The sequence below is a fragment of the Calliopsis andreniformis genome, chromosome 7, assembly GCF_051401765.1.
Source record: "Calliopsis andreniformis isolate RMS-2024a chromosome 7, iyCalAndr_principal, whole genome shotgun sequence".
Lineage (NCBI taxonomy): Eukaryota > Metazoa > Arthropoda > Insecta > Hymenoptera > Andrenidae > Calliopsis > Calliopsis andreniformis.
The window spans coordinates 3643479-3664447 of record NC_135068.1 but is presented as its reverse complement, the minus strand read 5'-3'; the positions used below and the strand labels follow the sequence as shown (position 1 = coordinate 3664447).

The 20969-nt window shown below is 31.4% G+C and overlaps 3 protein-coding genes across 6 annotated transcripts in view; all 3 read right to left on the bottom strand.

Annotated features, from left to right (window-relative positions):
- On the bottom strand, positions 1-9626 carry LOC143181784 (lipid storage droplets surface-binding protein 2-like). Of its 2 annotated transcripts, XM_076382387.1 has the most exons (5): positions 9506-9578; positions 8251-8288; positions 2725-3062; positions 1169-1418; positions 1-421 (listed from the first exon to the last, which is right to left on the bottom strand). In XM_076382387.1, the coding sequence occupies exons 2-5, from the start codon at positions 8276-8278 to the stop codon at positions 177-179; spliced, it is 861 nt and encodes a 286-aa protein (XP_076238502.1). In that variant the 5' UTR covers positions 8279-8288; positions 9506-9578; the 3' UTR covers positions 1-176. The 2 variants fall into 2 exon arrangements, with proteins under 2 accessions (XP_076238502.1, XP_076238503.1); XM_076382388.1 differs by lacking the exon at positions 8251-8288 and having other exon boundaries at positions 9506-9626.
- Positions 9627-12350: 2724 nt separating this feature from the next.
- On the bottom strand, positions 12351-18855 carry LOC143181730 (lipid storage droplets surface-binding protein 2-like). Its single transcript, XM_076382285.1, has 4 exons — positions 18780-18855; positions 16498-16850; positions 13944-14190; positions 12351-13016 (listed from the first exon to the last, which is right to left on the bottom strand). The coding sequence occupies exons 2-4, from the start codon at positions 16807-16809 to the stop codon at positions 12760-12762; spliced, it is 816 nt and encodes a 271-aa protein (XP_076238400.1). The 5' UTR covers positions 16810-16850; positions 18780-18855; the 3' UTR covers positions 12351-12759.
- The window catches only part of Lsd-1 (lipid storage droplet-1), a 46212-nt gene continuing 44028 nt past the window's right edge, over positions 18786-20969 (bottom strand). For 2 of the 3 annotated variants that reach the window (XM_076382282.1, XM_076382283.1), the window contains one exon: positions 18786-19040. In XM_076382282.1, the coding sequence (XP_076238397.1) occupies positions 18897-19040 (144 nt within the window). In that variant the 3' untranslated portion in view covers positions 18786-18896. The remainder of the gene's footprint in view (positions 19041-20969) is intronic. The other variant, XR_013002331.1, reaches the window with a different exon arrangement.

Genomic DNA, 20969 nt, shown 5'->3' with positions numbered 1-20969 from the left:
TTTTGTGTAAATGTGCAATAATTTTATTAAATAGTTTCAGTTTTGACATAAATATGTATATATATATATGTATATTTATATAAAAAAAATTGTACACCGATATGTTTGCGTAAACACGTGTAAAAATAATGTTCTGCCATCAGTAACCATTAAGCAGGTATAGATACTTTAGCATCTCATTGCTTCTCAGTGACTGGACTTTGTGCTTCTTTACTGTCAATTTGTTTCTCATTTAAACTCAAGAAGTGTGTCAAATGTAGAATGGATACAGCACTGTTTATATAGGACGCAACATCCTCTTTCTTCACTGTCTTTAATTGCGCTGCAATTGAATGATACACTCGATTTGCTGTCTTCATCGATAGTTGACCAACGGTTTGTACAGCATGTAGTACTTTGTTTTCCTCTGCTGATACAGGTACTGTAACACAAATTTTGCATGTGTGATGTATTTTTCAGATCAATGTACTTACATATTAAATTTGATTTCACGGGGACTTAACCTTGTCATATCCTAACTTGCTTTGATGCATTATTTGCAACTAACATATGTATTTCGAAAACTGGTGTAATCATATAGTATTTGTTATGCCTTATGTGAAATATTACATTTCATGTAAGATATTTTTTTATTTAATAAACGGTATTTAATTAAAGTATTAACAATTAAGAGGTTAATTACGATTTCTTTAGTAAAATTTTAATGTATATTTGAAACTGAAGTTATATTCAAAGTTAATATGAAAATGAATACTAAAAAGGTATTTTGTATCGGAAAGGACGCATATAGGCCATGTAGTCTCAACAATGTATGAAGACGTTTCAAAATTGGGCACGTAACGATGATACAGTTCGTAGTCAAGCACGCTAGAATCTTAGAATTCCTACGTCGTGTAATGTAGCCTGTATTTTAATTATATTTTTCACATATTTTCTATCTGTCGTTGACAATATAATTTTACACAAATATTGTTAGTAACATACACTACTTACAAACGTCTTAAAGACGTCTACTTGGTGTTCTTTTTAGATCTAAACGTGTTACGATGTAATTTGGATGTCTCAAAGTCGTCTTTTGAACATTTTTAAGACTTTAGTAAACTGTTTTAAGACGCCTCTGTGCTATTTGGGTTAATACATCATTTTATTAGTTGCTCGAGAAATATACCTGGCGTGTTTTCTTCTCCTTCAACTGGAGGGAAGTAGCGGTCTAATAAACCGTTAATGAGAACACTCGTGTTGTCTACGCTTTGTACGGCCATATTACCATATTCCGTGTTTAACAACTCATTAGCCTTTGCAATGCTAATCTCTTTGAGTGTAGATGCTTGTTGAGTTGCTGATTCTTTTGCAGCGTTAAGTTTGTCGATCGTCGGTTGCAAAGAGCTGCTCATAACTGCTTTGGCTGCATCGTAGATCTGTAAAAAGAGAATAGTATAAATGTCATTCATGTGTCTTTTTCTTAAATATTGTCATGTAACTACTGAGATTTGCATAATAATCTAACACTGTAGAAGGACTCTGCATAGTGCCTCACGCGAGAAGGCTGTGCGGGACGGCACAGGAGTCAAGAGGAGTTTTATTTGAAGTATTTTTTGAAATGAGTTATAGTTTGAGAGATAATTGCGTGCAAATCTTTAAATGGAGCACCCTGTATTATGATAATGTGCGATTACTCAGTAATAAAACTACTGTATTCCGCGAAAGAAGGATTGATAGTTAGAACTCCAAAAAGTACAGCTAAAGATTGAACAAATCAATCTAGTACAATTTTAGTCCTTTAATTAGTTTGCCCAGTTTGGATAAAAAGATGATATAATACTGTATAATTTAAAAACCCATGTATATTTTTCAAGAAACTACATTTTATGGAACATTCTATTTCTGTTGAACCGGTCTTTAATTAAAATTCTTTTAGATATTATCCTTTAATTTAAAGAATAATATACCTACTTCTAAAAGCATGTTCAAAAATTGAATGCCTCGATTATTATAATTATATTAATCTTTTTTAATAAAATGAGGAAGTAACTAACAATAACTGCAGGACCTCTTGGGCGCGGGGCAAGTGCTCTGTTTGCTCAGTGTTAAGGGCGATACTACTTTAATCGCCTATGAATCTACACAGTGTTCCTGTGAACCATGCCATACAGAATAATAGTTTATATTTTACTATCAATATTGTAGATGCATTGTCCCTAACATCTTACATTACCAGAGACATTTATTAATTGAAGCATGTAACAGAATTTTACGCGACAATAGAGGCTGAGTCATCCAGTTTAACGACCCTAAATTACTCCATGAGGAACTGCTTGGAGCAAAAATCGTGTAGTATTGAAAGAGACAGATTATAATATGGTCGATTATAACATGGACACATTATAATATTGGACGTTATTTAGATAATTAGTAGCTAAAAACACATAGTAGCTATATTATTGCTTATTGTTAGTAGAGCTGTTGGTATGTCACTGTGTCACCGCTGTTAGGTGACTATTTAACATACCTCTCAATTACTATTATAATAACGTAACTTAAAAACCATAATTCTCTGGGAAATAAAATAATATCTTCATTTCATACAAAAACCATTTCTTCTTATACTGGTAGTAGTAACTCAAACGCGGCTGTTTTTAAATTATGCTGTTATTGTAGCAAATGAGTACCTAATATTATCACAAAGACATTGCTTAGAGAAGATTCTAAGACGTTGTAATTCACCTGTTGAGGAGGCTTTGTCATAATGGGCACCTTTTGTTCAACTATATTTAAACCTTCGCATAATTTTTGGTCCACAGTGTGAATCTGTCCTTCAAACTTTTTGGCCAAAGGTGCAGTAAGAGGTACAGCTGTGGCAGTCGCATAATGAATTCCAGCTTCGGCTTGTGTCAGCGCCCAGTTGATCAGTTGATTAGAATCTTTCAAATAAGAATATGTTGATTCTGTTTTCTCAATCGCCGAGTGAATTACAGGAATATTCTTCACGCGATCAATCACTTCAAGATGAGGTGCATTTTCTGCAACGTTAGTTGTGGCTTCCTTGGCTTCTGCCATTTTCTCTGAAATGTCGAATAAACTATTATTAACTATGTATACCACTATATTTTTATTGCCCATTCAATGTTAAAGCATATTGTCTGTTTGCAAATTTTGTCTTGTGACAAGAGTAGGGACATGTGCAGTATAAAATCAATATTTCAGTGTACACGATGCTTGGACATACAAAGTCTATAAAGTGATACGTGTAAAGTGATGCCATAAAGAATATGACTTGAAAAATACATTTCCCTAATAGGTTTATTTTATGTATGCGAATATTGAAGATAATTCAAGGTGAATATTGTAAGGAAATATTAACTCTGGAAAATTGAAGGAGGATTGGAGTTATCCAAGGTAAACTTAGGCTCCTTAAAGCTGCGCAATAGGAAAGAGTAGAAACTTCTGACTGCGACGCATTGTTGCACAGATCAATGATTGTATGAGACGCTATTTGAGGTGTCATCATCTTCGAAAATCGAGTGAAAAATAGAATTTCTAAAAATATATTTATATTTGGTTAAATTTGAAATATAGTTACTGTACATTTTCCCTTATGTGTATTTTTTATGATATATTTCATAAGTCTTCTATTGCATAATACAAATAAAATGTATACGAACAGATATTTAATAACGTTTTCTTAATTATACGTCATTTTATATTATTTAAAATACTAATACACGATGCTTAAGAAATAATACCAATTGTATTCAGGGTTGCCGCAGAAATTCCCTCCATGGGTATAGAAACGAGGGAAAAAGATAATAGGTGTTCTATTGATATAAATCTAGGCCATAGATCCGAGCGAGGCCTTAGGAACGTAATATAGTAAGACACCCATTTCTTCTTTGACCTCCCAAATTCACCTACTATACGTAAGGAGGAAATTCGTGTGGTAACCTTGATTGTATCACCTGACTGTTTTCAATTAATTTTAAGATTTACAAATTCGTCTTACTTTACATGCAAATGGTACGAAATTAAGAAAAAAATGGCAGTAACTAGTAATTAAATAAATTAATGAATAATAATTTATTATTTTATTCATTTATTCACTAATTGATAATATAAAGTAGAAGCTTTGACGTCAGAATTTTTAATTTGATGGTTATTACATAAGTCTTGGATGGGCGAAAAAATAATCTAAAATCTAAAATCTTGCTACTTATGACATAAATATGTTTCTACATTTTGTCGCAGTTGACAGAGAAGAAATTTCAATAATATTAAAACAAACACTTAAAACAAACATTTTTAACAAACATTTAAAAACAAAACTAAATAAATTTGTCTAATACTACAAATTTCCCAATTTTATTCCTTGTCACAGTAATTGTATCTTATTTCGCTAATTTTACTTCAACAGTACTTGAAAAAGGTAAGGCATAGTATAGAACACGTAACATGCTTTGTATTCGTTTAGTTAACATAGACCAATAGTGCTCAGGAAAATTGCTCGCGGGCACCTGGCAATGCCCGAAACCTCTCACGAGGGGCCTAGACCAAGCAGCTCCCCCACTCCTTGAGAAACAGTCTTAGAGTAGTTTCGATGGCTCCCCTCTCTGCTGCTGAAGTCGGCCTTGAAGTCACTCGCGAGCAATTTCGGGCATTTTCGGTCGCTTGCACTCGCTTCGAAGGTACTTGAGCATCTGATGTAGGCTATACTTCAGATATCATGTTTTATATTGTAGATATTAAATGTAACAGTATGTAATAGTCTCTACTTACAATTCTAATGAAATATGAAGAAAACAAAGAAGCGATTCATCTTTCGATATTATAGTAGAATTGGCGAAGAAGAGTGTAAAGAAAATGAAGAGATTGCTTCTCAGTTATTTACATTAAAAAATTCTTAAAATAGCACAAAAGAACATATACTTTTCGCTTTTACTTCTATATTATTTAACTTCCATTAACACTTGTTATACTTCATATATTATCCACTTTACTCTTTATCTGATAATATTGGTCCAAAGTACAGTTAATTGACAAGTGGTATAATAATACCGATTTATCGGGCTCGTGCAATGCACGAATTTTATCATATTACAAGATATTTTTTTGATATTTATATATGTTCAGTTGTTCCTTAATTTAATTAAAATATGAAACGTCAATTCCCTAATCAATTTCCATTTCTGATGCTGCTTACTATCCAAGAAACTTCTGTCTCAATTATAACTTTCTCTTATTTATATCCATTAAACATGTTTTCTAGTGGAAACACGATAGCAGTGTGCAATATCTTGTACCTAAAAATAACATAAGAAATCGTACTTTTTCTTCGTAAACAAAATGACAAACTCTAACTGAACTGAATATAAAAAAGCGAAGGAAATAACTAAGAAAAGAGGTAATTTGAAATTGAACGAAGGAGGGCGAATAAATAGACGATATTTGTCTCTGAACTATTCTCTGACGATGTGACAAGCTTTATCCTATTCACTTTAAAATATTCATTGACAGTGGACAAATATTTTAAAACAGTCGGGTCTCTAGCTTGCGTTTACAGTGGGACTTCTAACGCCGTTTGGATTTACAAGAATCCGAGTCTCGATTATCCGGATATCCAGATAGTAAGAGTTCAAGTTTACAGTCTGCACTAGAGCGGTTAGCTGGACCAGACTCCAGTAATGCCGTTTTCCCACACACGTGAAGTGAAACCAAGAGCTGACTAGTTTTTTAACCCACTGGACTCGATAGTTCTCTTTCACGGACATAAAGCTGTTTTACTTTAACTGGTTAGCCTCAAGAGACAGAGTCATCTTTTCTTCTCATAAGTAATATTTTTTTCTCTCAAAAGTAACCATTTAATTTACTTTTATCTAATATACTAATGTTATCAATTGTCAATAATTCTAAGCAAATTTAATATATTCTAAATATACCACATTTTTAGAAATTTGTTTCTAAGTAATAAACACACATTTTCTTAACAATTTTTTTAATAATGTCAGAAACGTGTATAAATAGTGCATAAAAGTAAAAAGAAATTGTCTCTTTAAAATAAAATAACGGTCAAGAGTATATTATAACTGAAATATGTATTTGATTTCTTATAAACAGATTTTCGAAATAAAATGTGAACGAAATGATAATAAATCAACCTAATTGTAAGTTACTTATAGAATTGGTACATTTGTTTGAAAAATAACGAAATGACTACACTCTCAAGTAAAAATTTTTTGCAAGAAAATGGTCTTTGTATTTATAAATCACATAAGAATGAAAATATCGAAAAAATTCATTCGTCAATCGATAGAGAATATATTTAGGAATATGTGCAAAATTGAGAGGAGTTTAACACAAGTTACAGCGTACACTGTTTCACAACATGTGATTCTAAGAAAAGTACATTTAAAGTTCTCAAAGTAGATACATATGTACGTACACCTGTGTACTGCTTACATACCTTACCAATTTAAAAAATAATTTCCCCTTTGAATGTCGATTTCAGGCAAATTATATACTACTTTTAAAGCAATAAAATATTGTTGTCAAGGTGGACTAACCCCTTAAGAAATTAAGAACACTCAAAACGATTTAAGACTACTTAGCAGTAATAAAAAAAACTTAGTGTTCATTATTAATTAATAATGTACAGGATGTTTCATGTTAATCAGCTTAAATAATTATCTTCGAGCATATTTCGGTATTCGACATAGCAACACGAACGAGTATTATTCGTTATCACTTTTAAGAAGAATTTTGACTGTGAAATCTCAAGGTAATCTTCATTTTTTAAAATAGACTTCACATTTTTTTCTAGAATCGTATGTTAGTTATTCAAGGTCATTTATGATCGTGTACATTCTTCGCTTGCGGAATATTACCAGAAGTATTCGTTCATTTTTATCAATCAAAATAGAAGTTACTTTTCTATGCTGATGTAAATATATTGAAGAAAACTATCGGTGAAGATGTTTGCAAAATTAACAATTACGTAACTGCTTTTTTCTCTTGTTGCATCATGTATGAAAGCTCAGCAGACTTAATCAGTACTTAATTTAGTTAACAACTTGAATTTATCACATTTGAAACATTTTTGCATATACTCAGATAGCACATAAGGTCTTAAAAGTGTCTACTTTTTGTCCATTTTATGTTTGAACATCTTACGACATCATCTGAACGTCTTAAAAACATCCACTAGCGTACATTTTAAAGACTTCAAAAAATTTACATCCATAAGATGGCTTAAAGACACGCTATATGGATATTTTAAAGACATCTATTTTTTGTCTGAACGTTTTATAGAGTAATTTGGGCATCTTTAGGACGCCATAAAAGACATTCATAAGACGTCTTAAAGACATGCAAATTACGTCTATAAGACGTTCAGATAAAAAATAAACATCTTTAAGACGTTCAGAAGCGTAAGTCTTTAAGATGTCTATGTAGTGTGTCTTTAAGACATCTTATGGACATAAATTTCGCAAGCTTTAAACGTACGCTGTTGGATGTTTTTAAGACGTCCAAATTCTGTTGTAAGACGTTCAGACATGAAATAAACATAAAATATACGTTTTAAAGACGTGTACTATCTGGGTATGGGTATTCTTCGGACATTAAATAAATGAGTAAATATGAATATATAAATAAGGGAGTGTTTCCTAGAGCGTGATGGTAAGCAAAACTTACCCTTTCGTGCTAAGTAAAACGCTAAGTATTGAAGCGGATAATTAAACAAATGGTGTTCTTTGATTGTCTAATAATAATAATAATGCTACTACAGAAATACATACTTCAATAAACATTTGCAAATAATAATAAGGTAAATGTCCCACTAAGTGTCCATGTCCCAGTATTTGAACACTAACGCTAATTTTACTTAATTTTAAGCTTGAATTCTGCTATACCTAATAAAAAAATAAAATATTGTATCGTAAAATACTATATTCAACTACTCAGACGCAATTCAAATATCGGTACATGCATTTTTAGGTTATTCACTTACTGGGACATTCTACATCTTAAACGTCCAGTTATTTGGACATTTACCTTACTAATAATTAACACTAAGGCATACAATTAAGTACAAAAAATATTTAAAAACTGTGTATTTAAAGTGCAAGAAAAAATAAAAATAGATTTGCAACGTCTATACATTGCATAAAACATGTGAATCAAGAATTAACGATAAAAATTTGAAAAATGTCTAATGATTAATGATACAACATTTATATAGATCATAATACGGTACTCAACTTTTCCCAAGATTACGTGCATAATTCATGATTCATGCACTGGAAAATAAACAATTCAGATTATCTGTTCGTTTAGACATCTGTTACATATTAAAATAAGGATGAATAGTAAATAATACTAATCGCAGAAAACGAATGAACAATAATTAGTTATCACTCTTATCATTCAAATAAATTTTTCGAATTTGTTTTTATAATATAACCAACACTTGATTACTCCAAAATACAAAATATAAATATGTGATTTTTATTTTTAGTCCTGCAATATTCTATTTTTTCTGTTGATTTATTCTTTATTTTTGTTTCTTACAAATTATTTATATCTGTTTAATTCTTCAATTTTGTGTTTTCTTTCAATTAAAAAATGCAGTAGAAAATACAACAGAAAAAAAAACTATTGAAACAAGTTACAGCTAAGCTATTTCGTGTTATGCTTCATAAATACAGAATCAATATAGGATATAGAATCACTTTAAGGAAGACATGTACTACCCTTTTCTATCAATCTATTGATTTGTATTATAAATCATTCAGCATTAGTTTCGCGAAGTAAACTATACTTATCGAGAAAAAGTCACTCGGACATTATATAGCAAGAATTAGCGCTGCATTATTTATAAGTAACCAGACAGTCGATGAAGAGTGATGTGTATCCTACGTGACACTTCTTTTCCTGTAACTGTCACGTTATCTCTGCCGAAGCTATAAATACGATGCATGAGAATCTACTTATATCTCGTCGTTCAATCACCATCCAATTTCTCTTGAACCAGACACTTACAGAGAAGAGAAAAAGAAACCCGTCAAAGAACATATTAAACGAATATAGAAGACGGATTTCGCAAACAACTTGAACTTGTCATCGTTCACTGAAGAAACGTTCAAGCGCGTCTCGAACACTAATCAACTGTGCTTGGAAACTACAAACCAGTGTTATTGGTTTGCCAACCATCGATAGTATAGTGTGGAATAAATCATAGTAGTTTGTCGGCATTCGATAGAATAAATTGGAGTCGACTGGTATAGAGGATCTCGAATATCGTAGCCATGGGAGCAAGATTTGTTGTATAAAAAATAACGAACGTGTTGTATTGTGTTTCATGAAGTTTTATTGAAATAATGTAAGATTTGTGAAAGAGTTTAGCTTTCTCTACAAGATAAATAGAGAATCTTCAGTTCATTAGGAATGATGAATTTTAGATAGTATTGATTTAATATCTAATGATTTTTGAAGTATTTATTTGTTTTGTACTTACAGTGATATGCAACAGTTAGCTGAAACTAGCAACGAGAAACACTGACCCACAACCTCTTGCACACACGACAGATCCGGTAGCACTGATATCTGACATGGAGCAAGTTCTAGACAGTAGGGAACGACTATAGGTGGGGCGATGACGCTCTTCAGGGGCGTAAAAACAATGTGGTTTCACCCAGAGTTGGGTAAAATGTTATTTTGAATAGTAAATAGTAAATAGTCTATTTTAGTTTAGATCGTACGTGTCAATACTTTCAAAAATAAAATATTTCATTTATGGAAAAAAATTTTTTAAATACTATTTAAAATTTGTAGTATTTTATTTAATGCATAGTAAAAATACTAAGGTTTATGTTTATAATATTTTATTTATTTTTTCTTGACTCGTAATAATCAAATATTATTTCTACTACTTTTTCATGAAAGAATTTAAGGAAATATAGGCGTAATTATATTAAAGAAACAATACATATGTATTAAAAACTTTGCTTTGCTTAAAAACAAAAATTTTGTTTGCAAATGTTATGGATTCTTGCATTCTAAGAATAACTCTCCTGAATTTATTTTCGTTTTTAGGAAATATTTTAAATGTCATTTATAATACAAAGTTTTTTATTTTATGCTTTAAATAATTTAAGTAAAAGTATATTATTTGCCAAAACTTCGCTTCCTATTTAAAATACTACTTTATTCAAACAGCAGAATGACAGTTACTTAAAATAATATTTCAAATACTTTTCCTAGAAATTTTACCTAATACTGGTTTCACTATATTTTCCTTATATGAGCCGCTCATTTGTCAAATCGATTAACTCCACAAAACAAAAATATTTATACTTATTTTAAATAGGAAAAATTAAGATGATAATATGAAAAGATATGATAATTAAATTACCACATACTTTAACACTAAATTTTACAAAATTCAAATGTGGAATTAATCACTTCGGCTCATATATTTACAAATTTCAAACATATTTGACTAAATAATACACGAAATAAAGTGTGCTGGTAATTATGAAAATGATGTAAGTAAAAATATCTAAAAAAATTAAATGAAATCTGAACGAATCTAAAATGAGTAACAAATTCAGTCTAACTGGATTTTTGAGCTAGATTACTTTCGTAACTATCAACCGGTATAAAAATATTCTAATAAAAGAATAAACATGTTTTCCAAAATGTGTAGATAAAATAACGTTTTAATGTAGTTTCATTTGTATTACAAGTACCTATAACAATTCAGCAGTTTGCATGTCAGCAATTTCAAAGTAAGTATGTCATCACTGTAGTTTTTCTGACTACTGTCATTATTGTTGTTACCTACTGATTAGTATAGTAACTGTTTATAACCTTCACGAAAATATTTCTCTTTTATGTTTAACGTTTTTATTCATATACCAACGAAATTTTTGTGTACATTTTATTAATACTTTAAATATATAACTCACTTTCGTGGTTTAAAATAGTATCACGTAATTAATATTATATTGGAGTAATAAAGTGCAAAAATGTGAAAGTGAATATCTTATAACGAACATGAAATTCCTTTGGTGCAATCAATTAGTATTAATTGGGATATGAAAAATTCAAAATATATTTTACTGTAGAAATGGAGTACGACGACGGGTTCTTTAATGTGCATGTACATCCTTGAACCGCGCTCGTGCTTCTGCGTAACTAAACGTCTGAACACGTATACACACATATGTCATTATAAGGAATGACGTGGTGTTATAGACTGTTTTAGCTCTATAAAAATCGCGGATGATACACTGATTCATAAAATACTTTAGCCATTCACAGGACCATGACTAAAGAACTTTTGGGTCTTCATTGTAGTCTGATGCAACATTTTGCAACAAGAACGATGAGTATGGAAATATTCTCCAAAACCGAAGTTCATAGTTCGTGACTAACAGCACGTACAATGATAAATAACATAAATTTGAGGTCTATAATTACTATAATTTGCTAAAACTATTTTTCAGCATACAACGCCGTGAGCAAACTATAACTAACGACTTCATTTTGTTTTATGTAAAGTAATATTTGCAGTAAAACTATATGTATAGAGAAATCAAATTTGAATAGTAATTGATTGTTCTGTGCTTACGTCTGTAGTAGATTTTCTGGCAATTATAATCATTAATCAAATATCCATTATTGAAATAGATGAGAAAATTACAAATGATAAACTATAATTTTTGCAATCTATGATTATAGATCTGTATAACAGAACTCCATTTATCTAACATGATTGGAGAACAAGGATGTATGGATAACTGGATCTGTCAGATAACAGGAGTCCACAGATTACCTATTCCCTACTTTGCGGTTTATTTGTTCATATAATTAAAGTTAAGTTTTATGCAACTGGATTTGGTTGAATACCATATTTTGTATGAGTAATATAATGACATTTCCTTGGATAAATGGAGTTTAGATAAATCGAGTTCTTCTGTAAATTTATAATCGTTTAATAAATCGACCAACTTCTACATCAGTTTTCAGCATGTTAATCAATTATTTGTTAATTTAATTATGTAGGAATTGTATATTTTCTAAAATTATTATTATTTTTAATTTACTGATTTAGTCGTAACCACGAGTGCAGCTTTTGCAATTAATGATTATTGAGTCAGTTATGTCTTTTATTACATCAGCTTAGATAACTTTTGTTATTAATTAATCATGATTACCGACTAACTTTAGCCAAAATATTTAATCATTAATCAGATTACGTTTTATTCAATTCTGAGAAAAGTAAGTATTTTTATGTAGATCTTGGGCGAATAATTTCTTCTCAATAAATGTTATTCAAATGTAATAACAATGTAAGAATAAATTTTATTTTATCAGCGCATTTACATCTATTGTATATAAAAGGTAATAAAATTATTTTATAATTTCATATATACATACGATAAACATTCGAACGGCCGAGAATAAATAAAGAAATGCATAAAAATTCGTGAATGCCGAAATAAATGCATGGTAAGAGATACGTGTTATTTAAATAGAACTTTTCGATCGCTTTATCAACATAAACTTATAACGTATCCAATCTTATTTTCTTCTACACATAACAAAAATGCAGAAAAAAATTAATTTCATCGACGTGATATCTATTTAATTTAATTTAATTTAATGGAAAAAGAGTAAAGAATAATAATGAATACAAAAATATATGTAAAGAAAAAATAGGTACGAAAACTTGAAAATGAAACGAGCTGGAAGATTTTACACTAATTAGTTTTGTTTCTTTGACTCTTCCGATATATTCTGTGGTCCATTCGTGTGAGCCTGCACTTTATCATTTATGGCGTAAATATATTGTGTAAGTCGCAGGAACTCTACCAAGGAACTAATGTATGTTTTTAAATTATCAATGCCAACTGTGGACAAGTGAAGTATGTGCGTATATACACGCCGAGCAGCTTTATTTGATAAGCGTCCGACAGTCTGCAATGTGTGGAGGAGTTTATCTTCATCAGCCGGACTGATACCTGAAATCAGAGCAGTATCATCTTCAGTACAAAAATTATGTGGATACAGTTTAACATGTTGCTACAGTAAAATTTCAGGTTTTCATTAAATTTCAAGGTTTTATTTATTTATTTATTATTATATGTAAATTAAGTTTGTAAACACAGCAAAATACTACAATACAAACATGGCGTGTGTATGTGTTAATATTAGACGTAACCATAAATTATCAATCTTTACTACATAAGTAAAGTAAGCCAGTACAATTTTATAAGAGAGGAATTGAAGATTTGATAAAAAGGTGGCAAAATATCTTGAATAATGATAGGCATTACATAACTGACTAGATAAATAATAAAAAATATTTGGATTCATATATGTTGTACTTAAGTTTAAGTACAAGTAAAAGTATAAGCAAAAAGATAGATAAGATAAAAAGTAATTCTGCAACGAAAAATATGTCGATACTACGCTGTGTTTTGAAAAAACTGATTTTGAGTTTTGGCCTTGTATGAATGAAGGTACATTAGGCTTGAGGAGAATATGCACAGAATAAAGACTACTCCTTATCACTTTGACCACTGACTTTATCTGCTGTGTATAAAGTAGAATTGTTCCCCCCACTCTGTGTGCTATTTGTGTCCCATGAGAAATCTCCTGGAAAGCAATAGGGGCAATGCTTTTCAGGGTACTTCTCGTGTGACACGAGGCACGAATAAATAGTTGATTAACAATAAAATTCAAATTAAATTTTCTTTAAAATGCAACGCGATATCGAAAAAAATTATTCTACTTTTTTACTTATTTTGTCATCTAAAATCACTATCTCTCCACTTGCACGACTGGTTTTCGAATATTCTGTATATTATTCATTTACTATTGCTTACTAAGAGCAAACAATAGTCAATTTTAATTATAGATGTATTGATCAAAGTACGTAAACCTACCAATCTCCTTCTCATCTCCTGTTGGGGGAAGGAATTTGTCGATTAGGTTATCCATGACAACAGCAGTGTTGTCTAAACCACGAACTGCTGCGCTGCCATACTGGGTTTCTAAAATTTGATTTGCCTTATTCCAGCTTTTATCCCTCAGGTTCAACGCTTGCGAGACTATTGCATGATTAGTTTGTGAAATACTCCAAACTGCTGGTTGAACGGTCTGTAACGCCAACATGTATGCATTTTCCAAAATCTGAAATTAGAAATTGAACAGAAGTGTTTAATGCGTTTCCAGTGTAAAGTGATGAATTGCTTTAGTATTTACAAAAAAAATAAAAAAATAATAAAGGGTGGGCGTATATATTAGTTCAGTCACAGTTTCAATATTCTAAGCCAGATTTTAAAGTAGCAAATCAATGTACATTATAGCGTATACGAGGTCGAAAGGGTTAATTATTTAGTTCACTACGCTCAGCAGTATCACTTTATTGATGTATTTGTAGAGGAAATAAAAGTGGTAGTATGTATTGTATATAGTGTGTCTTGTAACTTTAGAATGAAAAGAGTTAAAAAATATTGTCATGTTGCATGTTGTCAATGAGCCCAAACAGTATAACAATTTGTTACTGCTAGAATTCTATTCTTAATCTTTAACATCATTATTAATAATACGATGCAAAATTTTTTACGCACATATTTTAGAAATCTAGTTACATGTGATAACATGGAGATGTACAACAAAGTTAAAAATAAATTTGTTATTTAACAACTTTTTTATTACACAGTGTAGACATAGCTTTAGATAGCACGCAACACAATATTCAAGGTCATGTCTGCTGCTCGTAACCCTAAGAAATATGAGGGGTGTTCAATAAGTTCCTTGCATTTTGTCAGAAAAGCGTTTATTCTACTCACATGACCACAAAACGAAGTGAAAGAAAAATATGAACAACTTAACTTGTTTACGTTGTTATCTGATCTTAGTCCAAACAAAATCATTATTCTTCCAGCCAAAGCATGATTACAAGTACAACATGTAAGGAACTTTTTGAACACCCTTTATATCTACAATATTTTCAGAGAAACTGAGTTTAAAATTCATTCAAGTACACGTGCACCGACGTACATTCGACTGAAAAATCTTTTGCACTCAGCATACATTGTTACCAATATAACCCATAATAAACTTCATGGGTTTAATTCAGGTCTCCATTTAGTTAAATTGGTAATGTGTTTGTTTAGAGTGCAAGGCATTCACTGCTGTAAGGGGAATAAACCTTTTGCGTGCAAGCAGTCACGTCCTCCTAACAAGCGCTCCCCTTATCCTTCTGAACTTTCCTCTACTTCCAGCCAAGCTGCATCTCGAGTCTAGACTGTTGACTGTAGCTTCAGTGCACGTGTACTCGGCTCATATTGAAACGCGTCAGTCTTTTGCTTGTAATGGAAGATAATTATAAAATAAATGTTACTTTATAGTTTTTACTTATCCTAGAATCATCGTCTTTTTACTGTAGATTTGATATAAATGAAGTCTAACCTGTTAATTATGTAGCCCTAGTTTAAAAGTGTGTACCTACTTTATAATTATATGTACATGGCGAGCATAACACAAAACATCCGCACATATAGAATTTAGTCATTGATTTTTTGCCTTTTTATGGACTTGGGTATGTACTTCAAAACATCGAGAAATATAAAAAAAGCGAGGGAGGAATGAAGAGGGTAAAATTTGACCCATAGCAATGCTTTCCCTCTGTTATTATATTATGACACTCGGGAAAGTAAAACTGTTATTTCTTCATGAGAAATATGCTATTATACTTGTCCTACACAATTAACAAATCACAAATTTAATATTAATACTTTCCAGAAGTTACACGTAGAGTTTTCAATTCAAAATTTTAAAGTAATTAAAAATGAAATCATTTGGCTATTAGAATAAATCAATACATACACTATTACTCAAAAATTAGTTTCGATCAGATAATATAATTTATTTTCATGCCAAAGGCTGAGTCTCAGCTTTGCCATTATGTGCTTCTATCGTATTTTGTTTCTGATTTGTAAATAGAGACGTTGTAATAACAATCATTATTATTATAATTATTAGAATATTAAAATAAGCTTCTTCAATGAGAATGTATTTCTTTCTAAGTATAAGAATAAGAAATACAATTGAACTATTCTCACAACTTTTCTTTACGACATTTAAATAGTTATTAACGACTTATACGTCGGAATGATATTTAATCGTGTACATACAAGGTGTCCCATTTGAAGTTTCACACACGATTAGCTCAATCTATAGGTCGTTTCAAAAAATGTTCCAAAAAATATTCCAAATAAAAAATTGGGTCTGAAAAAGTTGCTTATGATGGATACAAATATTCCTTAAGTGGACGTGCTGCCAAAATTTGAAGCTGGCTGGGAGATAATTGCAGACGAAACTTCAAATGAAACACCCTGTATCTATAGAAGTTAAGAAACATGCAAAGATACCCCAAGTTATATTAAAATAGTGTTTGTTTATACACGTGAAACGAATTTGAGTATTTCTTACCTGCTCGGGTTCTTCTTTAACCACCGGAATGATCTTTTCAATTTTATCAAGACCGAGGCATAGCGTGTGGTCAACGTAGTGTATAGGACTCTCCAATTTCTTGGCTATGGGTGCTGCAATAGGTGCTGCCTGCTTCGTGGCGGTGCTCAAGGAAGCTTCCGCAGTGCTTAGTGCCCAGTTCACTAGTTGATGACTGTCTTTCACACGCGAGTATGTTTCAGCAGACTTCGCAATAGCTCTTCCGACTACTGGAAGCTCTAGAACGCGATGAAAGGCCTCGATATGAGGCAACTGAGCAGCTTCAGTTGTCATCTTTTCACGATGTTATAGAAATTTCACGATGATTTCTTGATCTAAAACAATACATCGTTTTCCTTAAAACAAAACGTATTGTGCAAATAAATTGAAATAAGGATACTTAATTTAGTAGGTCAAATTATTTTCAAAATAGCTTTAAATTTGATAGATATAGGTAGGATAATTTCAGAGTTTATATGTTGTACATTAAATTCATGTGTTGATTTAAAATTTAAATTAAAAAAAATAAAATGTATTCAAAGTTCGATAGTCGAGATTATCCTGTATTCAAACTTCGATTAATCGCGATTCTACTGTACTCGAAATTCGGTTAAACGAAATTCTACTGTATTTAAGAATCGGTTGATAGAGGTTCTACTATCGAACTGTTTTAATAATTACGGAAACAGATTTCGGTCTAAATAATAGAAAATTATAATTTCACACCGGATTCACTTTTGAAAAAATAATTTAAAACAAATTCTTCTGATAATGATTGTAATTGTGTCTCAATTGAAAATGGTTTGCCAGAGATTAAATGACTTAAGTAGTACCAAAATTTGAAAACATTTAAAATATAAGAAACAGTGAAAATGTTGTGGACAAAAAAGAACAAAAAATAAACTATTTCAGAGTTGGAAACATAATTTTAAAAAGGAGCAAATTAGGTTCAAATTCGAAAATGGAGCATATTTAAAAACGCATTTAAATTCTATTTATGTAAACCTCAAGTATGTTTTTCATATTTAATGACTTTGAATATAATCACCTAGTAAGATTACTATCTCTAGTCTTATCTCTTGTTTTGATATCGAACAGAAACTTAAGGAAAGATAATTTGACCGATCCACGAGGATCGATTAACGGCGTAAACACTATAAATCACTGACACGATATATTATTTACTATTGACGCCGTTTTGGAGCGAAACGTTAACAAATGTCGAGTATCGCAGGGTCAACGTACTTGGCAGATATAAACCTAGACGTACGCACATACACATGCCACTATGTACAGCACTTTCCTTTTCGCTTAAACCATAATCCCGCACGAGATTTTGCGCATCAGAGGTTTGTTTGTACCTCGTGATGGCGTCTGAAATCGAAAGTTCTTACGCGTCAGTCAGAGACAAAGGGACTTTCACCTTTAGACGTGCCTTGAAAACAGATATTTTCTAACAATTATCTTTCCATAACTTAGCACATCTACAATTTGTTGCGACACTAAGGATAAACTGTACTAAAATTGCTTAGAGGAAAATTTTCAACAATTTTTTTTAAATATGAGAAGACAAATATTGCCCATTGGCTGTAACAATGACAACTAAAATGTAATGTTTTTTAAAGAAATGTGATATTGCCATTTAATGCAATAACTGTTCTTTCCGTAATAGTGACTCAAAAACAGGAAATTTTGGAGTTATGTCATTACTACTGCAACTGAACAATATTCTTCTGAAGATTTATTGAACATTTTACTATTATTGTATCCTCAACATTCAGAAACTACAGAACAGACAGTAAAAGCTATGTAGATATGTGCCCGTAATTATGAAAGTGGTCCAAGTTAAAGATTGAAAAAAAGTAGAATTTATCACATCCTGTAATGTTAATCAATGCAGCACAAAATAAAAGGTAGTTCAACTTTCCTTATTGTTTCTTCAGCCTTCTACTCCTTTTACAATTACCACGTATAAGGCATTGACAAGTCAAAGTGATTAACTCCACTTTTTGAATTTTTTAAAATCTGAGTATCTACATACTTGATTACTGCTTAACTTTGTATAAATATTTTTGTTTTGCGGAATTAACTGATTTGGCAAGTCCGTGGCTCATATATATACATGAGTGAATGGCGAAATATAACGAATTTAAATATTGACCTTTAAAAATGCTCCAACAAGAAAAAGTTCAAAACTAATTCTTCGTCAATCACTAATTTCCTTCAGAACTTTCAAATAAAATGCTACGATTGCGTTTACTTACGTTTCAGTTTTGTCTATTCCTACCGTCTCCCGTACTTCACTCGTGTATTTCGTCGAAGACAGCACGCGAATACAAACGCTCTGTTGAATGCTGCTCGAACTCTTATACGTAACCTGCTCACCGCCTGCGCGTTAGGTTCGTTCGAACTAGCCAATGAAGATCGAGGCGGTGACAACCGTCCACTGCGGACGAACATGTGCCACGAGGCTTCAAAGTGCGTCGGCGTGGGAGTGCTTTCGCGTTATCGACGCCGGCTACGAACTGTACAAAAGCCAATGAAAATTGCTAATTAGTTGCGTCTGATGTAATAACTAGGAGGACTTTGGACTCTCCGAGTTCTTTCGTACATCTACGAGAGATTAGGTTGAAATTGATAAATGTGTATGTAAGGCTCTGTAAACTTTTGCGAACTTGGAGATTAGAGAGGCTTGGGATAGTCGTAGTTGTCTAGCAAGCCGATGAGAATGTGTGTATCTATAGATTGCGGAGTGTTAATACGAGCGAAAATAGATATGGGTAGTGATGGGAATAATACCTGCGCAAACATGTCAATATGAAGCTTTCTCAAAATAACATCCCAGATAGCACACGACGTTTTGAAGACGTCTATTTTATGTTCATTTTATGCCTGAACGTCTTACGACATAATTTAGTCGTCTTAAAAACATCCAAGAACGTACATCTTAAAGACATGCAAAGTTTACGTCTATAAAACGTCTTAAAGACACACTACATGGACGTCTTAAAGACTTACGCTTTTGGACGTCTTAAAAACGTCTAATTGTTGTCTGAACGTCTTATATACGTAATTTGGACGTCTTTAAGACGTCTTATAAATGTTTCTTAAGACGTCCTAAAGACATACTGATTTGTAACATTGGACGTCTTACAGACGTCTTTTGGATATTTTTAGGACTTTACTGGATATTTTTAAGATGTTTTTAAGATGTCTCTGTGCTATTTGGGATAGATCCATGTAGCACAGAGACGTCTTAGAAACGTCTTAAAGACATCCAAGTTCTAGAAATGTCCAAGAAACGTTTATGAAACGTCCGAAGTTACAAACCAGTATGTTTTTAGGATCCTTTAACCCTTTGCACTCCGTTGTCCCTTCTAAGGGGATAAAATGAATGGAAAATAAGAACCTCGGAGTGCAAAGGGTTAAAAGATACTCATAAGATGTCTTAAAGACATTAAAATTACGTTAATAAGACGTTTAGACCAAAAATAGACTTATACTCTTGGACGTCTTATAGAAAGTCTTTAAGACGTACGCTGTTGGATGTTTTTAAAACGTCCAAATTATGTTGTAAGGTATTCAGACATAAAATGCCATATTTCATTGGGCATCAAGAATTTTTAAGCACAGTATCGCTGATTGTTATTATATTTTTGATAGTTTTTACTTGGTAATTTGTGATTATCTTAGGACAATTTTTTTATATAAATATTTTGATTTTTATGTTTTCAGTCAATTTTTGTTTTTGAAGTTTTTCCTACCTTGTTGAAAACCACTAAGGTAACAGATAGTAATAAAAGTTATTAAAAAATATACAGAAATTTTTAATTTTTTAAAATAGAAAAATGTAAAATGTATGAGCCCAACTTGCAGATGACGTCAGTAAAAGTAAGGTTGTAGACAAAGGGTTAATAAAAATCGAGATATCTACATAGAAACATGTTACAAGATGATCATAAAGCGCCGAGGAAAAGCGACTAAAAAATAGTAAAAATTAAAGATACTGTGCTTAAAAGTCCTTGTTACTTAATTAAAATAGTTACGTTATTTTGAGTCAGCAACGTCCTAAGTCACACACAATCCAATATGGCGAATAAGCAAACAGCTGACCGTACGCAGAAACTGTATGAAAATGCGTCATATAGCATTTATATGCATTTAATATATTTTCACCTAATTTCAGGATTTAATGAAAATCTCTGAAATAGATTTTCTCTGTGTAAACCAAACGTGGCTTATCTTCTTGTTACCCCGAACACTTCAGTTAGTCATATAAGAAAAATATCTTTGCAAATATATTAATATTTTGATGGCATGTTTTAATGTTTCATAAGTACATGTATTTGTTAATATGTTTCTAGCTTTTATTAAATACGCCGATTGTTCCGTTCAAAGAGGCAATCGCGTTTATTGCTGCCAGATGTGGGAATCCGAGTTTCTTGTAAATAACT